The sequence below is a fragment of the Macrotis lagotis genome, chromosome 4 (genome assembly GCF_037893015.1).
Source record: "Macrotis lagotis isolate mMagLag1 chromosome 4, bilby.v1.9.chrom.fasta, whole genome shotgun sequence".
Classification (NCBI taxonomy): Eukaryota; Metazoa; Chordata; class Mammalia; order Peramelemorphia; family Peramelidae; genus Macrotis; species Macrotis lagotis.
In genome coordinates, this window is record NC_133661.1 from 142,096,852 (window position 1) to 142,121,038 (window position 24,187).

Below are 24,187 nucleotides of genomic sequence, written 5' to 3' on the forward strand. Positions count from 1 at the left end.
GTCTTTTGTAATCATCTATTCCAATCTCCTGTTCTATCTATAGGTGATGCTTATAGTCATAGCTAGCAGAACTGTTTTCTGTGTGTCTGGAAGTTATCTGTTCTGAGCATATTTTAAAAGCTTTAACTTGAACATAAGCTCTTTTTCTTGATAAAATTTTTAAAAATACTCTTTACATTTTTGTAGTACTTGCTAAAACTTCAAAGTGTTTTATTAGACATTCTCTCAAATATTTAAATTATAAAGATTAAGTAGAGGAGGGGAAGGTATAATTAATGATTTTTTTACAGTTTTGGAAAACAAATGGCAACTATAGATCTAGAGTTTAAAGGATTTTCAAAGAACATCTAGGTCTGATGAAAAAGGGTAAAAATATCACTTGTACAAAAATATTCATAGCAGCCCTGTAGGTGGTGGCAAAGAATTGGAAATGAAGTAAATGTCCTTCATTTGGGGAATGGCTTAGCAAACTGTGGTATATGTATGTCATGGAACACTATTGTTCTATTAGAAACCAGAAGGGAAGGGAATTCAGGGAAGCCCTGGAGGGATTTGCATGAACTGATGCTGATAGAGATGAGCAGAACCAGAAAAACACTGTAAACCCTAACAGCAACATGGGGGTAATGTTCAACCTTCATGGACTCGCTCATTCCATCAGTGCAACAATCAGGGACAATTTGGGGCTGTCTGCAATGGAGAATACCATCTGTATCCAGAGAAACAACTGTGGAGTTTGAACAAAGACCAAGGACTATTACCTTAAATTTAGAAAAAAAAAAACCCTGATATCTTATAGTCTGATCTTGCTATCTCTTACACTTTATGTTTCTTCCTTAAGGATATGATTTCTCTCTCATCACACTCAATTTGGATCAATGTATGCCATGGAAACAATGTACAGACTGACAAATTGCCTTCTGTGGGGGGTGGGGGAGGTAAGTAAGATTAGGAGAAAAATTGTAAAACTCAGAATAAATAAAATCTTTTAAAAAAGAAATGTACAAAAAAATGAAAATACATGAAAAAAAAGAACAGCTAGGCCAACCTTTTATTTTTTTTACTGATGAAGAAATTGAGACCTAAGTTGATCAAGTAATTTATGCCAAGGTAACAGGGATAGTAATTAGGTGGGGTCTTCTAACTCGAGAAATTGTGTTTTCCACTAAAGTGAATCTACCTTCCTAGGGTGACGAGACTGGTAATTAATCCAGTAATCTTGTTGATCCTAAAACCAGAAGTAACAGAAACATAGGATTTGGTGTTAATAGCTTAGGGAAGATATCAATCCTGGGCCTTAAGGTTAATGGTGAGCACTTTCACTCCCTAATACATTCCCAAGGTTTCTAGAGTCCTCAAGAGGGAATCTGCTCCATCTAATCCCACTATGCCTTGGGTTCACTTTTCTTATATCCATCAGTAAGGAAGTTGTTTTAAATTATAATACTAGTATTTGAGTATGACTAATCTATATAATATCTAACAAACTTTTTGAAAAAAGGTGAAGAAGAAAGTACATGCGCTTATAATGTTCTACTTTCTATCTGGCAACCAGAAAAAAAGAATCTTAGCATTGGTCAGAGTCAAGAGGTCTTCATTAACTAGCTTCTCTGCTTGAGTCTTAATTTTTAGACTGACTCACTCTCTGTCAACCAGTAAAAGAATCTTAGCAATGGTCAGGGTCAAGAGTCATTATTAACTTGCTTCTCTGTGTGTCTTAATTTTTAGACTGACTCATTTTCTATCCCTCAACCAATAAAAGATTCTAGGATATGGTCAGGGTCAAGAGGTCATTACTGACTAGTTTCCCTACCTCATGACAAAAAAAAACCCTAAACATATAAGACAAATGATTGTCCCTCTGAGTTTGAAAGATAAACAGGGATGGGCATTCCCCGAGATTCCCTTGGTATTTCTTGAACTCTCTCTGTCTCCTAAGTTAGCCAAGTTTACAAAAACTACTCACTGGAGGGATCTGAGCTTTGTAACTTAAAAATACCCTAGAATCTTTTCCCTCATCTCCAATTCTGTGTCTTCAGGCTCCTGTAGCACTCTTCGGGGTATCATAGTTCCTATCACTATATATGAGTTTTCAGTATTTCTAACTACAAGCTCCAAATCAACTTTTCAGTGTTTGTGTACATATATACTTCTGTGTATGTTTATTTGTAAATGCCATGACACAAAAGAGTATTGTAATATTTAGCTCAGAGATCTTTAATGATATTCAAGGTTAAATCTTTTCCTTCTAGGTTTATACTATCTTGTTCTCAATTTTAGTAGAAGAGGAAATCAGTAACAATAATTATTATTATCATTGGCAATAACACCATATATTTATCAAGAGCTTTTAATAATATTAACTGAAGTCAATTTATCAATTTATATAGATATATAGATATATTTAATTTAGTTTCAGTTTCACAATAACCTTATGAAGAAGATACCACTACTATCTTTATAGCTTCATTTTTTTTTGTTTTTGTTTTTGTTTTTAGATTTTTTTGCAAGGCAAAGGGGTTCAGTGGCTTGCCAAAGGCCACACAGCTAGGTAATTATTAAGTGTCTGAGACGGGATTTGAACCCAGGTATTCCTGACTCCAAGCCCAGTGCTTTATCCACTACACCACCTAGCCGCCCCCTATAGCTTCATTTTTAGATCATTCTATCAGGCATCAAGAAAGGCGTTGCACCAGAAGTGTGTGGGGGTGTGGGTAGGGAGGATATTAAGACAAAAATAAATTAGATTATTTCTCCCCTCAAGGAGTTTACATTCTATTAGAGATATGTGTGTGTATATATGTCTATGCAAAATTAATAGAAGGTAATTTTGAGGAAAAAAAGGGTATTAGGACCTGGGGGATCAGAAAAGTCTTCATGTAGAAGTTGACCCTTGAGTTTTGAAGGAATTTGGGCATTCTAAGGGGAAGCTGGAGAAGCAATAATTTCATGGAGGGAGAACCATTGGAGGTGTGGTTCAGACAATAAGAAAGACAGAAAGGAGATACAGTTTCATGTGTGAGTGATAGTAAGAGCCCATGGAGTTCATCTTTATAAGACTGGAAATGACAACTAAGAAAACTTAATCTCAGGATAAGTAAATTCAACATGGTCACTCAATCAGAAAGCATGTTAATACATGGCACAAAGTACTGAGGATAAAAAGAAAGTTTTAAAAATAAATACATACATCCATACATGCATCCATACATGCCTTGATGTTGTTGGTTAACTCAGTCCTTGTCCACAAGGAGTGCTCATTCTAATGAGGGAGCAACATACAAGTAACTATTTATACACAAGATATATAATACAATGTAAATGGGAGGGAAGCCCAGAAGTAAATGGGAACCTTTGAAAGATACTAAAAGATAGGTCAGACCAAATGAAAACAGAGCTAGTTGCTGCTGAACAGATGAAGTATGATTATTACTCTTAATCTAGAGCAATGCAAAATGGATTCTCTAATAAGATGGGTAGGGCTTTGGAAGCCTCAATTGATAAATTGAAATGATCCATAAATTTTTAGTGCCTTTTGTGAGCAGATTGTGTTGTTGCCTAAGGCTGAGTTGGTCCCCCTGCCTAATAGGACCTAACTTTTTTGTTGTTGTTTTTTGCAAGGCAATTGGGGTTAAGTGGCTTGCCCAAGGCCACACAGCTATGTAATTACTAAGTGTCTGAGATCAGATTTGAACTCAGGTACTCCTGACTCCAGGGCCAGTGCTTTATCCACTGAACCCCCTAGCTGCCCCAACTCACTTGCTTTCTTAAGGAATTCTTTTAGAATTACAAAACTCAGCTCCTACATGCCCTTTTCATCCAATCAATCATGAAAAAGTAAAGAATATAATGAATTTATACAATAGGTGCTGCTGAGACAGGCCTCTTTTGACTAGGTCTGCTTTTGACCTCAGGAAATTTTTCCATTCTGAGAAGTGACTTAGAGTTGTTTGTTGGGGTGGTTTTTCCTAAGCTGGAAAAAATTTTTGTATGCCCCTAGCATCATCTATCTTTTAGTGATGAGTTCAACATCAGAATTCTCATTTTACAGTTTTAGGTATAGTATTCTTGTCATTTATCCCTAGAGAGGACTCTGAATTGCTTGGTAGGTTCTTTAGTTACTATGTTACTATAACTGTCCCCATCAGGGACTTCAGAGCAATTATTGTACAATTGACTCCAAATATTATTTCTGAGTTTTTTTACCCATACTATCAATAAAATTTTCCTTTTAATTGGGAGCTCCCTGTGACTTTTTCCTTTATTTTCAAATATGGGCCTGTTAGCCAAAAATGAAACCTTGAGCTGCTGTTTTAACCAGGTAATAAGTTAGTTTATTGATATCCAGGGGTTATTCTGAAGATGGTAGCTTTTACATCAGTTTAAAAGAGAGGGTCTATGACACACTAAACTATGCATTTGATCTAGTGTGGGGGTTTTCAGTGTTATTGATACAATCAGTTTATGATGACTCATGTTCTCTAATGGGCTCAATTGGTAGAAGTTCTACCTGATACAAAGTAAGTACTTAACAAATGGTGATTGATTAACAATCTATGTGAAGTTCTTATTATTTGTGAAGCACTGTGCTATACCCTAGAAATATAAAGAATGGCAAAAATAGATCCTTCCCTCAAGGAGCTGACATTCTAATAGGGTAATTAATATGTTATTAAAAAGTAAATTATACACTGAGGAGATGAAAGAATCATAGAGGTAGTTGAGAGGCTGGGAAAAGTCTCCTAATGTAGGTGGGATTTGAGTTGAGTCTTGTAGGAATTCAGGAAAATTAAAAGACAGAACTAAAGAGGGTAGAGCATTCCATTTATAAGGAGGGGCCAACACAAAGTAACAGAGATTAGAAATTGAGTATCTGGTCTAAGCAACAACAAACAGGCCTGCATTTGGGAATAGGGATGAGTAGATATAACCAGATTTTTTAGATAGGTTGCTTTCTAGCAATACTTCCCTTATCTTTTGCTTATGAAGTTGATTTTCAAATACCAAGTGAAAAACTTTACATATATCCCCAGCAAGTTGCATCTTCTTCCACTTGACACAGTATTCTAGCCTATCAATATGTTTTTTGGTTTTGAGGGATTTTTTGTAGGCAGTTTAAAATAAGACTAGTCAGGGTCACACAGCTAATAAATGTCTGAAGATCCTCCTGACTCCAGGCCTGGGCACTCTGTCCACTGTTCTCCCTAGTTGACCCCTGTCAATATGTTTTTATGTTTTGGGGTTTTTTTAATTTCACTTTCACTTCCAGATATACCACTCCTCTGTTAAGTAATACATCCCTTAGAATATAAAATAAAAAAGGGGAGAAGTAAGCCAGGTCAGAAAAACTAACCAAAATATCAAACATGTTAATAGTTTTATAGTCTATGGGTTCTCATTTCTGCAAAGATTTTGGAAGAGGGGCATTACTTCACCTCTTTTCCTGAGCCATACTTGGTTATTATAATTGCAATGTTCAACTTTTAATTGATATTGTTCTTCTTACATTGTCACAAAATATTAATATTTCATTATCTTTATATATCACATTTTATTTAGCTGTTTCCCAAACAGTAGTCATCTACTTTAAGACTTTTATTGATTTTTTGTTTTTACATCATTTCTAAATATATCTCATCTCTACCACCACCATCACATTTATATATTGTACTTAAATCCACTTCCTTTGTGTGTTATGGCATCACCTCCTTGATGTCATGATCTTTCTTGAGAATGAAGGAAAAAACTAATATATTGTCTCATTTAGTCCTCACAACCCTGGAAAAGAGATACTTTTATTATCTATATTTTTAAGATAAGGAATCAGAGGCAAGCAGAGGTTGAATGGCTTGTCCACAGGCAAGCAGCAAGAAAGTGTGAGGTTGTATTTGAGTCTAGGTCTCTCTACAACAGTCTCAGTGCTCTATTCTCTATGGCACCACCCAGCAGGAGAGGGGGGGGAAACAGTTCAAAACTAAAATAGTTCAAAACTAAAACTAGCCAATATGTCAACGAAGTTTGAAAGTATAGGCATGAGTGGCTAGTTGGCGTAGTGGATAGAGTGCCAGCCCTGGAGCCAGGAGTCCCTGAGTTCAAATCCAGCCTCAGAGTCTTAATAATTACCTAGCTGTGTGGCCTTGGGCAAACCACTTAACCCCATTTGCCTTGCAAAAACCTAAAAAGTATATGCAGTATTTCACAACTGTTCCTCCCTCTCCTCTGTCTTACAAACAAGCTTTCTCATATCTTTTTCAAGGACAAGTATGATCATGGTAACATCATGTTTTGTTCTGTTCTTTTCATTTACTTTGTTGTAGTCTTTACATATGGTGTTTTCCTGGTTTGCTTGCTTCATTTTGCAACAGTAAACATATGTATTTTCATACTTCTCTTTATCCTTTATATTTATCAGTAAATGTGACTCAATAATAGTTCATTAAATTCATGTTCCACAATTTCTTAACAATGTGCCACTTTGAAAATAGGGATACTAATGCACTCTTGGTGGTCTTGAACTGGTCTAATCATTTTGGAGAACAATTTGGAACTATTCCCCACAGATCTATAAAACTGCATACTCTTTGACCCAGCAGTACTACTATTAGATCCATACCCCAAAGAACATTTTTTTAAAAAGTTAAAGGACCTATATGTACAAAAATATTTATAGTAAACTGATGCTGAGTGAGATGAGCAGAATCAGCACATTGTACACACTAACAACAACATGGGGGTGATGGTCAACCTTAATGGACTTGCTCATTCCATCAGTGCAAAAGTTGGGCACAATTTTGGGGTATCTGCAAAATACCATCTGTATCCAGAGAAAGAATTGTGGAGTTTGAACAAAGACCAAAGACTATTACCTTTAATTTTAAAAAGCCTGTTATCTTATTATGTAATTTTGCTATCTCTTATACTTTATGTTTCTTCCTTAAGGTTATGATTTCTCTTTCATCACATTCAACTTAGATCAATGTATACCATGGAAACAATGTAAAGACTAACAGCCTTCTGTGAGGGGTGGGGTGGGGGGAGGGAAGCAAGATTAGGGGGAAAATTGTAAAATTCAAAATAAATAAAATCTTTTAAAATTAAAAAAAAATTGTAGCAGGTCTTTTTGGCAAAGAGTTGGCAATTAAGGGGATGCCCATCCCTTTGGGCATGACTGAACAAGTTTTGATAAATGAATTCGATGGAACATTATTATACTATAAAAAATGATAATGGAAATAATTTCAGAAAACCTGGGACAATTTGTATAAACTGATGTAAAATGAAGTGAGCAGTACTAGGAGGATAACTTACACAGTAAAAATAGTATAAAGATAATTGACTATAAAGGACTTTGTAATTCTGATGAATACAGCATGTACAACAATTACAGAGAACTCATGATATTTCCACCTTAAGATCTCCAAGTATACATTGAAGCATACTATTATTTCCTTTCTTAGTTTTTCTTATCACTTTTTTTTTATCATGGCTAATGCAGCCAAATATCTTGCTTAATTGTATACATATGATGCATATCTTATTTTTTGCCTTATTAATGGGTAGGATGGGATAGAAAGAGAAGAGAACTTGAAATTTAAAAAAAGAAAAAAGACTTAAAAAAAAGAAAAGATTATCATACTTTATTGGTATAAATTTTGTTTCTAATTCTTTGTTACTCCCAAGACATTAGTATATGGTCTATGATATTGACCTGAAACTAATTTCTCTCATCTAACTTTCCAGTTTTTCTAACAGCTCTTATTAACAGAGACCTTAAACTGATAGAACTAAAAGGGACCTTAGAGATTAGTCCAATGACCTCATTTAAAGATGAGCAATTGTTGCTTTTTGCAGGGGGTTTTGAAAGAATCATTGAAGCCACAGTTGTATTTGCCTATCAGAGCATTGGAATGGAAGTGCTGAGTAAGATTCATTGGTGTTAATTTTTTCTTAAGTAATAGGGAATGGAATTCTTTAGTCTTTTCTTATGGAATCAACTGCAATTACTTTATATGTGGTGCATAATTCCTTTGTTTGAAGGCTGAGGGGTTGAAGAGATTTGTAGAAAGTAACTAATCTGCCATCTTGCTGGCCACCTGACACTGTTTATCTACTTTATTTCCACCAAAGAAAGTGATGCTATGAATATTTTGGTTTATGTGGAATCATTTTTTGTTTTTGTTATCCTTGGAATATTCCTAACATTGAGATCTCTAGGTCAAAGTGTGTAGACATTTTAATCACATTTTTTAGAATAATTTCAAACTTTTTCAGAATAGTTGAACCATTTTACTGTTCCACCTGATTTGGACTAATATTTCATATGGCTATTAAAAGTTTCCAAATCCTATTTTGAGAATTATTGTCAGGAAGTCTATCTTCTATTGTGTTACTTTGTACTATGGTAAGCTGAAATGAGTGACCTTGCCTTCTAATTTTAATTTTATCATTTATCACCATCCCCCAACTGAATACTACTGCCTTAGAAGTCTTATTGCTTCTAGGATCCTCATCTTTTACCCAATATAACTTCAAACAAAAAAAACTAGTAAAAATTTTTCTTGTCTTTTCTCACCATTTTGTGCTTTCAAGCACCTGAAAATTTTGTTACTAGACTGTGCCACATTTTTCCTCATCCTTTTATCTGTACTTACATTCATCTTCTATATGTGACTTCAAAAGTTGTTGAGTTTCTTATGCATTCACATAGTCTTATTAGGCAACTCCTTTTTTAATCCTTATAATAATTATTTTATTTTGTGTCTTCAGAATTTCCATCTTCAGAACTTTATATCCTTTTTTATTTGACTTCCTTGGGAGAGTTTTAAAAAAACATAGTATCCTACCTGTTCTTCCTCCAAATTCTTTGAAATCTGCTTCCGTCAAATCTCAGTTTCTTGTTTCTTTCTAACTTTTGATCTTGGCTTTTCTATCCTTTAAATTCTAAGACAGTTTTGATTTTACTCACCAATTCCCATCATTTCCTCCCCAGCAGATAGTTTTACTCTATTGGTTAGAACATATCCAAAAATAGTCTTTTCCTTTGTTGGTTCTCCACTTTTTTTTTTTTTTAGATTTTTCAAGGTAATGGGATTAAGTGGCTTGCCCAAGGCCACAGGGCTAGGTAATTATTAAGTGTCTGAGGTGGAATTTGAACCCAGCTACTCCTGACTCCAAGGCTGGTGCTCTATCCACTGTACCACCTAGCCACCCCTGGTTCTCCACTTTTTTTTTTTTGGTCATCAAAGCATGTCAAAAAATTATTTGCTGTTTTGCTCTTGTCAGAGACAGAGAGCTTCAACAATTATTTCAATAAATAAATAAATTAGACTGCAAGTTCCTTGAGTGCAGACTATTGTTTTAGTTTTTAGTTTTTTGGGGGTTTTTTGCCTTTCCCTTTATCTGTAGTGCTTAGTATAGTGCCTGGAACAAAGTAGGTTTTTAATAAATGCTGTTCACTTGACTTTCTCATATTACTATCTCATGGCTCTATATCAGCCTTGTGATGTTTCCCAAAACTCCTCATCTATCTCCTTTTTTCCTCTCTTGCTCAGTTCATCTATGGTATATTCTGATGATAATATTATTTTTTTGGTCCACTTTGATTTTTACTCAAATGCTTTCCACCATGCATCCCCTCCCCTCCTTCACTAGTTCCTGGACTTTTTTCATATTAGTGTATCTTCTTATATTATGATAAACTCTAACAAAAACTGTGCTGTTTCTTTTGAATAATAAAATTTATCCTTCCGGGACCATTGTCTAGTTATGGCTATCATCCCATCAAGTCTTAGTGATAAATTATGTAATCAAATTTCCTTTCTTGATTTAGAATCTGTAGTTTATCTTGTAAATTAGTTGTATAAATGTAAATTATTATTCTTACAAATCTTGACTATTTCTTAATTCACATCAATTCTTCCTTGACAAGTATCTTACATTTGTTTACAAATGAAAGATAGATGTTTTGAGCCCTTAGGAATTTGGAACCATAATTCATTTCCCAGAGATTAGGACTGAGATTATCTTTCCTAGTTAGTCATATAGTAGACCTTTGATACAGGAGTGCATTAGGGAACATTGGCAAAAAAGCTATTATTATGTGACTTTTATTTCCCCCAAAGGAATGATTCCTTTCTCATTTTTGACAGTTATGTTTTCCTATTCTTCTTTGTTCTTCTTTTATTTGTCTTTCCTTATTTATTTCCTTCTCTTTCCCCCTCCCTTCTCTCCTTTCTTCCTTCCGTAGTCCTCTGCTGGATAACAAACATGATCTCTGGTACAGGAATTTTAAAACAAATGAGATGCTTTAATGTTTGTATGTACAACTAGTTGGATTTAGAGGTAAGAATCCTGATAAATGTGTTACAAGACTCAGAACATTTGCTGCTTTGACCTTTAAAGCATTACTCAATTTTTAAAAATGAATGCTAATACTATATTGTCCTGTTGTTTAAGTACAGTATGTCCCAAAATTGTTACTGCAGTTCATCCTGGACATCATAAGCTTTATATAAACACACACGCACACACACATGCACACACATGTGTGCGTGTGCATGTGTGTGTGTGCAAAATAGCACATGGGTAGCTACATTTTTGCTGATATATGAGACACTTGTACCCACTGAATTATTTTCCACATTTAGGATCCTAGACTCTTCCTTACTCTCTGCATTTGGCCCTCAGAAAGAAATCACAGGTCTTGGTGTATGTAGGATTTTTTTTCTTCTACACAACCACTTGTCTTCCACTGTTTCAACAAGAGGCAATTCTTTCAATATCTTTTGACCCAGAATAGAATTATTCCCTTTTCCTGGGTTCATTTTTAAATATAGTCTTAAAAAAATCCAAGAAGTAAGCCCTTCTCAGTGATTCTGTGGTGACTCATACACATAAAAATTTATGAATGTGTGTTGTGAAATTTTTCTATTTATTAAAAAAAATGGTTTGGTATCTGCTTTACTGCATAATTTTAAATATTTTGATACAGACCCATTTAGAATTTTTTCATATAATTATCTTATTTTGTGATGTTCACTATAAGTCAAAACAGTCAAAGGTTAATCTGACTGAACAGAGTGCCCACCATCTGGTGCTGTTGAGGAATTATTATCTGAGGTCACCCTGGAGCTGATATTGTGCCCCCACCCCCTCTCCCTCTCCAACCTCTGAGGGAGTCTTTCCTGAAGAACTAAAGGGTTGGATTTCACCTAATGGGGTATGGAAATGAAAATTGCTGCCAAAGCTAAAAATTCATTCTGTAGTCACTTCAGACAAAGAAAGAGATATTCTTCTAGCTAAGGGATGTTAGACTTGGGTCTGCAGTATAATGTAAAGGGAATTCTGACTACAATGGGAGGCTATCATGGTTCAGCCACAACAGCAACAGCAGCAGCAGCAGCAGCAGCAGCAGCAACCCTCAGAGTTCTATTAAATACATTGATACTTTCTGGAAGACAACTTAGAAACTATCTAAAAAAATTATGACCAGGTTAGTAATAAGTTAAAATGTAGCTTTATTTGTTCAATCTTTTTTTGCAGCATAATGGCTATATTTTATTTTTATATTACTACATATATCTCTACATAAAATCTTTACATAAATTTTAAGTAATTTGTATTTATTTTGTTTATAGACAAGGTAACATTTCTTAAACTGACAAATAGTATTTTAATTGTTACATAAGTGGTTTCCTTTATGTGAGTTTTTCAACTTATATATATTGGTATTTGTTTAAATTAAGGTCAACATTTGCAACCTGTGAAATTATAGTTGCCAAGAGATTCTTTGGTCTGTATCTATACTATTGAAATATTTAAGATTTGTTTTCTTTTTGATTCTAAAAGGAATAGAATAAAAGAAGCTAGAGAAAGAGATGCTATTATAATGAATAGTTAGTTATGGATCTGTGCTTGCTCATGTAAAATGTTAAAGGATAAAGATCATTTGTTCTAAATAATGGTGAAATAATTAAATAATTAATAAGCCTGTATATATACATATGCTAATATTTAAATTAAATTAAATTTCCCAAATGTCAGCAATGTACTAGATTGCTTAGTATGTCATTTAAATAGTCATCATTAAAGAAAGCAGAAGCCCATTAAGATTCTGAATTTGTCATTAATCACTTTATTATTATTATATTCCCTTCAATTTTCAGCATTCTTTGCTATGGCAAAAAGCTCATCTCTCAATATTATTTTCCCAATTGATGCTTTAAGGGAAAAAAAGTTTTAATCATAGTAACTCTAATAAATAAGTTATGCTTTTCTTTCAATATTTTGAAAAATTAAAAATCTAAGCAGAATTTTATGAATGCATATTGTCTCCTGATCTAGTAATTTTTTTTAACATTTGAAAACTAATTTAATTTTAGCATTTATAGCAAAAAGAGCTTGGTTCTTGTGGCTTCTCTGAGTCATTTTTGTCCTTGTTTCCACAGAAAAAATTCTCACCCTCATGTGTGAAAGATGCCTGTGAAAGAAAGTGCTGGAGAACTCCACATTATAATTTCTAGATTTTTTTTGAGAGTTAATATTATTTTCCTGTTTTAGCATACAGAATACTGTTATTCCCATAAAGTTGATAACTGTTAGAAACATGACTACTTACATAATTGCAATTAGAATAATATTTATATTTCAACCATGATGTAACAATCTTTAAATCTAGAATTGAAACATACAAACTCAACTGTATTTATGTTTTAATGTGCTCAAATAGAGTTGGCTGGGTAGGATACCCGGTTGGGAAATGAATGTTTTCATTGATGTTTTCCTTTAATGTTTGCTGGTTAGCAAAATTGGATTAGACAATCAGCTGACACTGAGGAAATACCTCTGCATCAACATCTAGAAAAAAGATGAAAGGGCTTATTTTTTTAATTTAGCAATAATAAGGTAACATATTTGCACAGCCTTTCTTAGTAACAAAGTGTTTTATATGCATCAAATTTCATTTGTTGAAAAACAAGGCATTGATTTAATAGAAATCATTCTAACTTGCAAGCCACGTAGCAGGGAGAGATTGAAGGAAGTGGGGCATAGAGTAGAGATCATCATGGTCAAATATCTCTGAATATAAAAGGTTTTCCTGATCTTATATTTGAAACATTCCCTACATCATTTGATTTATAACTTAGAGCTGCATATCTCCAAATACTATAAAAGCAACCTTATTCTCTAGTAGGCAATATATTCACTTAGAATCTGAATTTTAGATCACAATCTTAAAGAATGGATAGAAAAATTCATTTCATGTATGTCTTAAAAAAAATAAAATTGCATTCCCTTAATCTAGAATAAGAAATATAGCCTATTGAAGGCCATTGCTTTAATTGAAAATAAACTTTCTTCATTCTAGCTAATTGCCCTCCATCATCAGAAAGTATATATGAATTCAAAGATGCAAGTTCATACTAATGGTGTGGAATCTCTGGAGCTGTCTCAGATATCTCAGTGTCTTCAGAGGGAGTAAATAATTAATTAAGTGTTCAGTGTGTGTTGGTAATTGAAATTGCATTATTTAAATTTACAGTTACTAATATATTAATCTCAACCCAGTCTTTTCTCAGATCCCCAAAAGCTCGCCACTAGAGAGGGAAAAATTACTTTATATAAGCCCATCTTAATACTTCATAATAATAATAATAAAATGGTAACTGTGTGATAGTAACTATTATAAGGATTTCCAGAGTGTCAGGTTTTAAAAGCAGAGGATTATTAGTGTTTAGATTTTGAAAGTCTGAAGTAAATTAAATTATTAAGTGCCTTTTATCTCTTTTGGCAACTTTGCTTTGTAAATGTAAAATGACTAGCTTTAAGATGGTGACATCATGGTGTACCACCCATTTTTGTGCAAGAACATTTGGAAACTAGCTCTCTGATCATTTAATTTGTGATGGTAGTGGAAAACAGAGTTCATCTCTTTAAATATGGAAAAGATTGTATAGTGTGTTAGAAAAAATCATGAAACTAAGAGTCAGGTGACCAGAATTCTCTAGTTCTGACTTTGCCATTAACTCATCATGTAGCAAAGAGATTCAAGTGGTAAACCTGGAGTCAAGAAGATCTGAGGTCAAGTCCTGGGGTTGACACATTCTCATTACCAGTGTGACTCTGGATAAGTCATTCAACATGGCTAAACCTCAGTTCTTTCATCTGTAAAATGAAAATAATAACAGTCCCTAACACAGAACTGTTATTATGATCAAATGAAAAAAATGTATATACATATATATGTATACACATACATATATATGCACATCTTAAAGCACCATATAAATGCTAGCAATTTTTTAAAGTAGTGTAACCTTAATTGCTAATTTATTCTACTTGAAGGTTTTAATAGTACTTTATGTATTATTTTAACTTCAGAATTTAACAAGCGTTTATAGCTGCTTTTATATTTTAAATTCTTTCATAGGGACCAGAAAAGATACATATATTAAAAAAAGATCTGGCTCCCTGGCTTCATGGAGCTCACAACTTACCTAGCTAGTTATCTAGCTTCTCTTAACTTCAACATTCTAATCTGGAAAATGAATAATTTTATTAATGGCTTTTAAGGTCCCTTATGATTCCAAATACCTATAATAATAAATCATATTTCTATGGCAATTCATGGTAATTACAACAAGCTTTTCATACATTCTTATTTGATCCTCACTCAAGAATCCTGTGATATCCAAATAACACCTCATTTTAGAGATAAAGAAAATAATGTCTAAATGTGCAACAACTTTCCTGAGATCCCTCATCTAGTAATATAGAAAAGCTAAGTCTTCTATCTAAACCAGGTCTTCTGCTCTTGACAAGTGTACTGTGTTACATGTCTGACCTGACTCTCTTCTAGGAGAACATTGGCAGTCATTCCTATGGACTTATTCACTTGTCCCATCATTTTGCTTCCTACAGATTGCCCTCCTGGTAAATTTGTACATTTTCAAACTTCCTTGAAGCTACCACTTGTATCTGTGAAGCTTTTATAAAATAATGGTTGTTGATCCACTTTACAAACCTCAGAGTGTTACACAAGTGTCATCATCATCATCATCATCATCATTTCTATGGTTGTCTTGTTAGCCCTCAGTCACCAGGCCTCCCATTTGATGATGATTTCATTCTCTTAGTCTTCTATTGTGGTACCACTGATGAGCTCTAGCAATGTTTATAGAGTCATATAGGGGTTTACTGGTAAAATGTTAAATAATTTGGACTCTGGAAATGTATGCACTGACACTGTTAACTTTAATCTGCATTATTAACACTTTTTAATGTCTAGACAGTCAACAAAAAAATCGAGCTATGATTTATAGAATAATTCCTGAGGTGTAAATGTTCACATTGACAATTTAATAATTTATTTGCCTAAGAATTCACTCCAGTACACTATCCAGAGAGAGAGAGAGAGAGAGAGAGAGAGAGAGAGAGAGAGAGAGAGAGAGAGAGAACACTTAGGCCTTATTTAGTCTAACCTCTCTATTTTCCGTGGGAACAAAATGAGTCTCAATAAGGTTAAGTGATTTGTTAAGTCAGGAATACAGTGGTTTCCTGACTCCCATTTCTGTGTTTTTCCTATTTGCTGCATTAGATGTTTGTTTCTATTGAAGAAGGGACCTTAGGAAACTATCCAAATACTCACATTCCAAGATCCAGTTTGTCTTCCATCACCATGCATATGATTTTATCACATGAATATCTGCTTTAAAGTGGAGGGCAGGACCAGGAGGGAGAGGAAACTCCTAAGACAATGCTTTCCCTTCATCTATCAAATAAATCCTATCGGTCAGATCATCAAAATGGTAATTTCAAAGGAATTTTTTGTCAACAGAACCAACTCAATTCCTCTAAACTACTCCAGGTGGCATTCTTGCCTGTTTATTTAAAGAGCTGCATTCAGCTGCCAAATGTCTTCAGTGAATCAGAATTCAGCCGCAGCATCTTCTGATCTTTTAGTTACTAAGGAACCACCCTTTGGAAATCACCTCCAGTGGAGATAAAGGAAGTCATCACCTTCTAGAAACAGCTCAAGTCCCTGCTGAAAAGTAATCGGTTCCATGTGCAATACCTTGGTAATGGAAAGCATTTAAGATTGCTCCATCTTAATTTTTAATGCACCAAAAAATTACATAACTAAGATTGTCCCTTTGCTTTTCCTTTGCTGTGATTCATTAGTGCAGTGTCTGCGGTGATGATAAACGTTGTTTTGTTCTTTTTTAAATCACAGGTCCTGTGGACATGGGCAGCAAACAGTCCACGCTGGGCAATGTCTCCATAGACCAGTCCCCTATGATAGAAAGCATTCAGGCAGCATACAAAAAAGGAAAATCCACTAAGGTCCAAGAGCTGGTTAAAGTATTTGAAGACAGCATATCACATCTGGAAAAGGTAGGGTGAATACTACATGTTCTCAAATTTGGGGAATTCATTGTTTGATATGAAAGATACTCACAAACTCCTTTGGTTATCATAACACTTTTTTTGTGGAATGTGGGGAGGGAGTTTGTGGAAAGAACTATTAGCAAGACTAAATGTTTTGTCCTGTTCTACTGTCAGATAGATGAGCAGGAAGATATATTTAATAAAATTTAGCTCTTCATGAGATACTGAACCATTGGTTATAACACAGTTTGTCCATCTGTTCCCTTTTTTGTATTTGAGTTCATTTTAAGCTTCTCGATTTCATAAAATACTTTAAAGAGTGAAAGCATCATGAGCTACTTGAAATTCCATTCTAATACTCAGAAAAAAAGTTATTGTTCTTCCTAGAATGTAGAATGATCAAATGTGACTTTTAACTTTTAGTACTTATAACTTTAACTTAACTCCCTATCATACCCAGAACCATATTAAAAGGTAATTGGATAATGTTTAATGAAATAAAAATACAATACAACATAGGTAATGTTAATTTGTGGTTTTTCTAAGTCAACATATGACCTGCAGGGATGTTTTTCTAACTGACTACTTTGGAGAATGCTTTAGACCTCAAATGCATGGCAGACATCTTGAGGAACTAGTCACTATTTCATATAACTTAGAAAGCTTGATTTGATGTTACTGTATTGGCACAGTTGTGTAAAGTCATTATCCCTTAGGAAAATTTTAAAATGGGTATCAAGTTTACCATTTGTGCTTGGGATATTGGTCCACAAAATAGGTTATATTGAGACCCTCCCCTTGCATTGATGGGTATGTATTTCACATTTGAGAGATGAAAGTATACTTATTTTTTTTAAAAGATTTTATTTGAGGGGCAACTAGGTGGTGCAGTGGATAAAGCACCAGCCCTGGAGTCAGGAGTACCTGGGTTCAAATCTGGTCTCAGACACTTAATAATTACCTAGCTGTGTGGCCTTGGGCAAGCCACTTAACCCCATTTGCCTTGCAAAAAACTAAAAAAAAAAAAAGATTTTATTTGAGTTTTACAATTTTTCTCCCAATCTTAATTCCCCACCCCCCACCCCCACCTCCCCACGGAAAGCAATCTGTCAGTCTTTATTTTGTTTCCATGTTGTACAATGATCCAAACTGAATGTGATGAGAGAGAAATCATATCCTTAAGGAAGAAACAAAAAGTATAAGAGATAACAAGATCAGATGATAAGATATCTGTTTTTTTTTCTAAATTAAAGGGAATAGTCCTTGAAATTTGTTCAAACTCCATAGCTCTTTATCTGGATACAGATGGTATTCTCCATTACAGCCAGCCCCAAATTGTCCCTGGTTGTTGCACTGATGGAACAAGCAAGTCCTTCAAGGTTGAACATCACCTCCTTGTTGCTGTTAGGGTCTACAGTGTTTTTCTGGTTCTGCTCATCTCACTCAGCATCAGTTCATGCAAATCCCTCCAGGCTTCCCTGAATTCCCATCCCTTCTGGTTTCTAATAGAACAATAGTGTTCCATGACATACATATACCACAGTTTGCTAAGCTATTCCCCAATTGAAGGACATTTACTTGATTTCCAATTCTTTGCCACCACAAACAGGGATGCTATGAATGTTTTTACCCTTTTTCAGAGATGAAAGTATACTTAATGAATTAACTTTTCCCACATTATTTTATTATCCAGTAAATTATCTTCAAAAGTTTTCTTGACGGCAATAGATGAATAATTTTTTAAGAAATTTAAAAATTATTTGGTAATTGTATAATGTGCCCTAGTTGTTCATTTAAGTAGTCCAACTTACTTGGATGAATGGTTTGCTTCTTTGTTTGTGGAGGGGGTTCATTCGTGTTTTTGTTAGAGACCTCTGATTTCAATGGTGTAGGGAACTCCAGGAAGGAAATTCTCTTTACTGATGCAAACCTAGAGAGTCTTGAAAGATTAAATCATTTGCCTAGGGTCATATAGCTAGAATGAGTCTGAGGTAGTACTTAAAACCCAAGTCTTATTGACTCCTGCTATGCCATGCTGCCTCTCCCAATTCACTTTTTAAAAATATTTCTCAGTTGCAGAAAAAAGTTAGAGAAGGAGATGGCAATCCAGGAATAATTTATATGTGAAACAGAATTAGACAGATCTAAGGGAAAAAAGAAAGAAAATATTTAAGAATAGAATTAGAAAAAATTTTCCATTTTCTCTTCTAGGTCTCAGAGCTTAGGATCATGCTGACTTACATTCACTTTTTGATTGACTGTTATCATTAACATTGTAATCATTAACAGTGAACATTTATTAAGTACCAACATGGTATAAGTCACTATACTTCATGCATAAAAAAATTATATAGTACTTGGTAGGATGTAACACTCTGATAGAAGGTTATAAACAATAAAGGCTATGGGAGTTGACAGGATCAATCTATTACTCCATTATTCTTGACTAAACATGGACAATCAAGAAAGATTTCATAGAGAATGTTATTATGCCTTAACAGAAGGGCAGAATTTAAATGCATGAAGAACAAAGAGGCACAGTAGGCAGGGGAAAGGCATCCAGGTGCTAGTGTACCTTGCATTGGTCTACTCAAGCAGCATAGTGAGGAGCCTGACTTGGTTTGCCTCCTAAACCATGCTAATTTTCATTCTTGGTTTTATTTTTTTTTTCTTTTTTGAGGAAATGGGGGTTAAGTGGATTGCCCAAGGCCACACTGTTAGGTAATTATTAAGTGGTTTGAGGCTAGATTTTGAACTCAGGTACTCATTCTTAGTTTTTTTCATAAGAGACACTAATCTATGACATTGAGTATTCAATTTAATTAATCATATTTTAAATGCTCATTGCATATATTGTATAATGGGGTAGGAATATAAAGTTAGAAAAAAATTAGCTCCTCTCCCAAGAAACTTATATTTTTCTGGGTAGTATAACATGTATCCAAAAAGTATACCAGCACTGAGTACAAGAGATTTATATTGCTACCATATCCAAGGAACCTCTACTCAAAGAGGCTTCTGGTTTCTCAGAAGAGATGAAACTACCTCTTCCTTCTCTAGGTAATATGGAAGAATAAAAATATTTTTTAAATTAATTTTTATTGAAGATATTATTTGAGTTTACAATTTTCCCCACAGAAAGCAATCTGTCAGTCTTTACCTTGTTTCCATGTTGTACATTGATCCAAATTAGGTGTGATGAGAGAAATCATATCCTTAGAGAAGAGACAAGAATTCTAAGAGGTAACAAGATCAGACAATAGGATATCTGTTTTTTTCTAAATTAAAGGGAATAGTCCTTGAACTTTGTTCAAACTCCACAGCTCCTTAACTGAATACAGATGGCACTCTCCTTTGCAGACAGCCCAAAATTGCTCCTGACTGTTGCCCTGATGGAATGAGCAAGTCCTTCAAGGTTGATCATCACTCCCATGTTGCTGTTAGGGTATACAGTGTTGTTCTGGTTCTGCTCATCTCACTCAGCATCAGTTCATGCAAATTCCTCCAGGCTTCCCTGAAATCCTGTCCTTCCTGGTTTCTAATAGAACAATAGTATTCCATGACATACATATACCACAGTTTGCTAAGCCATTCCCCAATTGAAGGACATTTATTTGATTTCCAATTCTTTGCCACCACAAACAGGGCTACTATAAATATTTTTGTACAAGTAATGTTTTTACCCTTTTTCTTCATCTCCTCAGAATATATACCCAGTAGTGGTATTGCTGGGTCAAAGGGTATGCATATTTTAAAAATATTTCCTTTAAAAAGTAAGGTGTAGGGGCAGCTAGGGGGCACAGTGGACAGAACACCAACCCTGTAGTCAAGAAGACCCAAGTTCAGACACTTGATAGCTATTTTAAAGTCACTTGCAAAATAATAAAACAAAACAAAACAAAAAAATAAGGTTCTGGGTATGATTAAGAATACTCTCCATCCCCCAAAGATAGAACTGATAGTGTCTGTTTACAAATTGACACTCTTTTTTCTTGAGATTTCTTTTTTGGGGGGAGAAGGGTGGTCTTTGTTTTCTTTTATAATATGATTATTATCAGGGGAAAAAGAAAACATTGTGGAAGTAGAATAGCAGATTCTAAAATGTGATGACCAAAAACAATCAGTTATGGTTTGGGAAATAAAGTGTTTTGCTGTTTTTTTTTTTAAAAAACAGACACTGGGGATAAAAAGAGGAATAATTCATATTTCCTATCTTTATGGAACTTATAGATTAGATGGAGGGGCAGGCTTGAAGTCCTTATTCCATGGTGAAGGGGACTTCAGAGTAAAAGCTTAGTGAGAAAAGGATCCAAAGAGACAGATAGGGGATTCTAAATTGTGTCAGGAAGTTGAAGCATGAAAGAATGACATGCAGAGAACGCAAAGAGGAGTACAGGACATTTGGAGCTAAGATGCTGATAAAATTTGCCAAAGAGGATGGAGCTGTATTCTCTGAAGAACCAACTGCTTGTTCTCCAAATGGTGACATTTCCCCATTGGGGTTGTCAGATAAAAAAGTAGCCAGTCAGGGTCAGAGGAAGAAGGGATGAGGAGTGGTGCCTGGGGTTTCCCTGTTATTGGTTGTTGTGATAACACCAAAGAGGTTTGCTATCTTCTTGTGGACGTACCCAGCACATAATGGACATTGTCACAAGACTTGTCAAAAATTATAATGATTAAAAAAAGAAAAAAGAGAAGAGAAAAATGATAAGGATTCACTGCTTATGATGATCACTATAGGCCAAAATAATATTAATAGCTAGTATTTACATAACTCTTTAAACTTTGCAAAGTACTTTATAAAAATTATCCCATTTTCTTCTTATAACAGTGTTAGAGTAGAGAGTAGGTGATATTTTTATTAACCCCTCCACTGAAAGATAAGGAAATTGAGACAGAGCTTAAGTGATTTGCTCAGCATCACTAGTTTGAGGAAGGATTTGAATCTAAGTTTTGCTGTCTCCAAGTCCAGGACTCTTAACTACTTTCCCACTTAACAACCAGAAGGAACACACACAAAACATTTCTTAAAATTATGAACTCAGGCCAGAAACTGAAGATTTTTATTGCTAGAGATGATATTTGATCACTGCTACTTCTAAAAGCTAAGGGATTCAGAAAAGATGGAAGATTTGATGACATTCTCAAAGAAGTCTATGACATGCAAATGAGCTGGATTTAACTGAAGAGATGCAAAGTCACCAGGCTCACTGCATCCTCCAGAGTCATCTGGGTCCAGTGGCAAGACATGGATCACAGGAGAAAGTCAAGAAAGAATGCAACAGTAAAACTTTCCTTGACTTTAGATACCTATGTACAAAGGTACAAAGATAACAAGACTGAGTTAGAAACTTAATATGAGAGCAAATTTGAATTTATACATATTAGAAACTTAGTAGAATGAGATTCATGACTGAAAGATAGCTCTGGAAAAGTATACCTTCTTCCAAGGAAATGGTATAGATAATGCAGGGCCAAGAAGTAGGATAGATAAAATACAGGGCTCAGTAATAGTGTTAGCAAGCTATATTTAGTAACTAGAGGGGAATTAACATTATGGTAAGCACTTGAATAAAGATCAGCTAAGCAAAACCAGAAGTTATATTATCATTAGTGAATACTACAAACAGAAGAAATGGATGAAGATTTGGGGAAACCAATCAGAAATCTACAATTGAGTCAGTAGTATAATAATGGGATTTCAGTTATTTGGATCTCTACTGAAATGATCTTTTTGCCAAAAGCATACCTACCTATAATTTCTTGAATAGCTTTATGGATAATATTATTCTTCAAAATGTGGCAAAATAAGGGGAAATTTTTATTCTTGAACTGATTATTGTCAACAAAGAAGAACTGATTGCTAGGGCAAAAGTGAGAGTCTTCAAAGAAAAGAGATATTTTGCCTTGGAGTCTACAATAGAGAAGAAAAATGGGAATAGAGTCACATGCAGGTTAGATTTTTGTAAAAACAGATTTCAAAGGATTTAAGAAAAGTTAAGTAGAATCAGTCTATAATAGTTAAAAATTCTAGGGGCGGCTAGGTGGCATAATGGATAAAGCACTGGCCCTGGAGTCAGGAGTACCTGGGTTCAAATCCGGTCTCAGACACTTAATAATTACCTAGCCGTGTGGCCTTGGGCAAGCCACTTAACCCCGTTTGCCTTGCAAAAAATAAATAAATAAATAAAGATAAAAATTCTGCAGGTGGAATCATTCAGCCAATAAACATTGATTAAATGCCTACTGTGTACCAACAGGAATAGGAAGCTCTGGAAAGTTAAGTTTGAAAGACCCAAAGAGAAACAAGCCTGAAAAGGAAAAGGACCCAATTTCTATACAGAAGAGCTACCAAACAATTTAAATTTTTGGAATATGGTTACAGAAGATGGGGACAATCTTAAAAAAATTAAGATGAATCTGTCTCACAATGAATTGAAACTCAGAAAGAAATGAAGGCAAAAGGGATATCAAAAAGGGAGCAATTGGGAGTGAGTTTTTTGGGAGAAAGAAGAGGATCAAAGTTAGAAATAGGTCTCCTGCTTAGCCATTGAATGAGGTGATAAAAACATGACAAAGAAAGCAGAACTGCTCAATTCTTAACTTTGCTTCCATTTTCTCTGACACAGAAAATGATATTTGGACTCAAAAGGACAGAACCAAAATATTGAAGAGGGAGTTGATATCTCAGTATAGGATGGGAACTTCAAGAGAGCTACCTTGGAGTTCAAGTCACTTGACCCAGATGACTTTTACAATCTTAGGTAATAAAAGAACTCACACCTATGATTTGTGTGCCACTGTCAGGAATTTTTAAAGATGGTAGAAAACCTGAGAGGTATTGTAGGATGGGAAAAGGAGTTGGTATAAACAGTTTCCAAAAAGAGGAGAGAAGATTTAGCCAAAGACACAAATAAAGTACATTATTTTATTGTGGAGAGAATTTAGACTATGAACATGAAAAGATAATTTTTAAAATGTAATTAGGCAATATTTAACAAATAAGCAAAAATTGCAAGGCAATAGGGTTAAATAACTTGCCCAATGTCATAGAGCTAAGAAGTGTCTGATTTGAACTAGGTCCTTCAGACTCTCCACTGTGCCACTTAGTTGCCCCCCTAACAGTTTTTTTAGGGTTATTTTTGCAAGGCAAACGGGGTTAAGTAGCTTTCCCAAAGCCACACGGCTAGGTAATTATTAAGTGTCTGAAGCCGGATTTGAACCCAGGTACTCCTGACTCCAGGGTTGGTGCTTTATCCACTATGCCACCTAGCCGCACCCCCCCCAACAGTTTTTTTAAAGAAAGTACATTATCAAAAGTGAGATTTAAGCTCAAACCTTTAGACTATAGAACGTGATGGCTCAATTAAAGAAACTGAAAAAGTTTAATCTGAAAAAGAGGTTGCTTGAAGCTCCTAGGACAGCTCCATGGTAATGGTGATCAATAATAACTGCCAACTATTTGGAGAGATGCCATTTAGAAGTAGGAATGGCTTTTTCTTCTTGGTTCTAAAGAATCAAAATAGGTATGATGACTAGATGTAGCAGAGATGCAATTTTAGGCTTGAGGAAACAAAAGCATCCCATCTCAAGGTATCCTCTAATGCAATGACCTGCTTTAGGAAGGTTGCACTTCACTAGAAATATTCATGCAAAATACAACTTACCTCCTATCCTATAGGATCAAATGAGATGTGTAAAGTACTTAAAACAGTGCCTGACACCATGGGTGCTATTTAAATATTAGTTGTGATGGTGCTGCTGTTGCTGCTGGTACTGCTGGTACTGGTGCTGCTGCTGC

At 34.7% G+C, this 24,187-nt stretch overlaps 1 protein-coding gene across 3 annotated transcripts in view; it reads left to right on the forward strand.

Annotated features, from left to right (window-relative positions):
- The window catches only part of LRRK1 (leucine rich repeat kinase 1), a 175,799-nt gene that overhangs the window by 44,632 nt on the left and 106,980 nt on the right, over window positions 1–24,187 (forward strand). For all 3 annotated transcript variants that reach the window (XM_074234232.1, XM_074234233.1, XM_074234234.1), the window contains exon 3: window positions 16,232–16,392. In XM_074234232.1, the coding sequence (XP_074090333.1) occupies window positions 16,232–16,392 (161 nt within the window). The remainder of the gene's footprint in view (window positions 1–16,231; window positions 16,393–24,187) is intronic.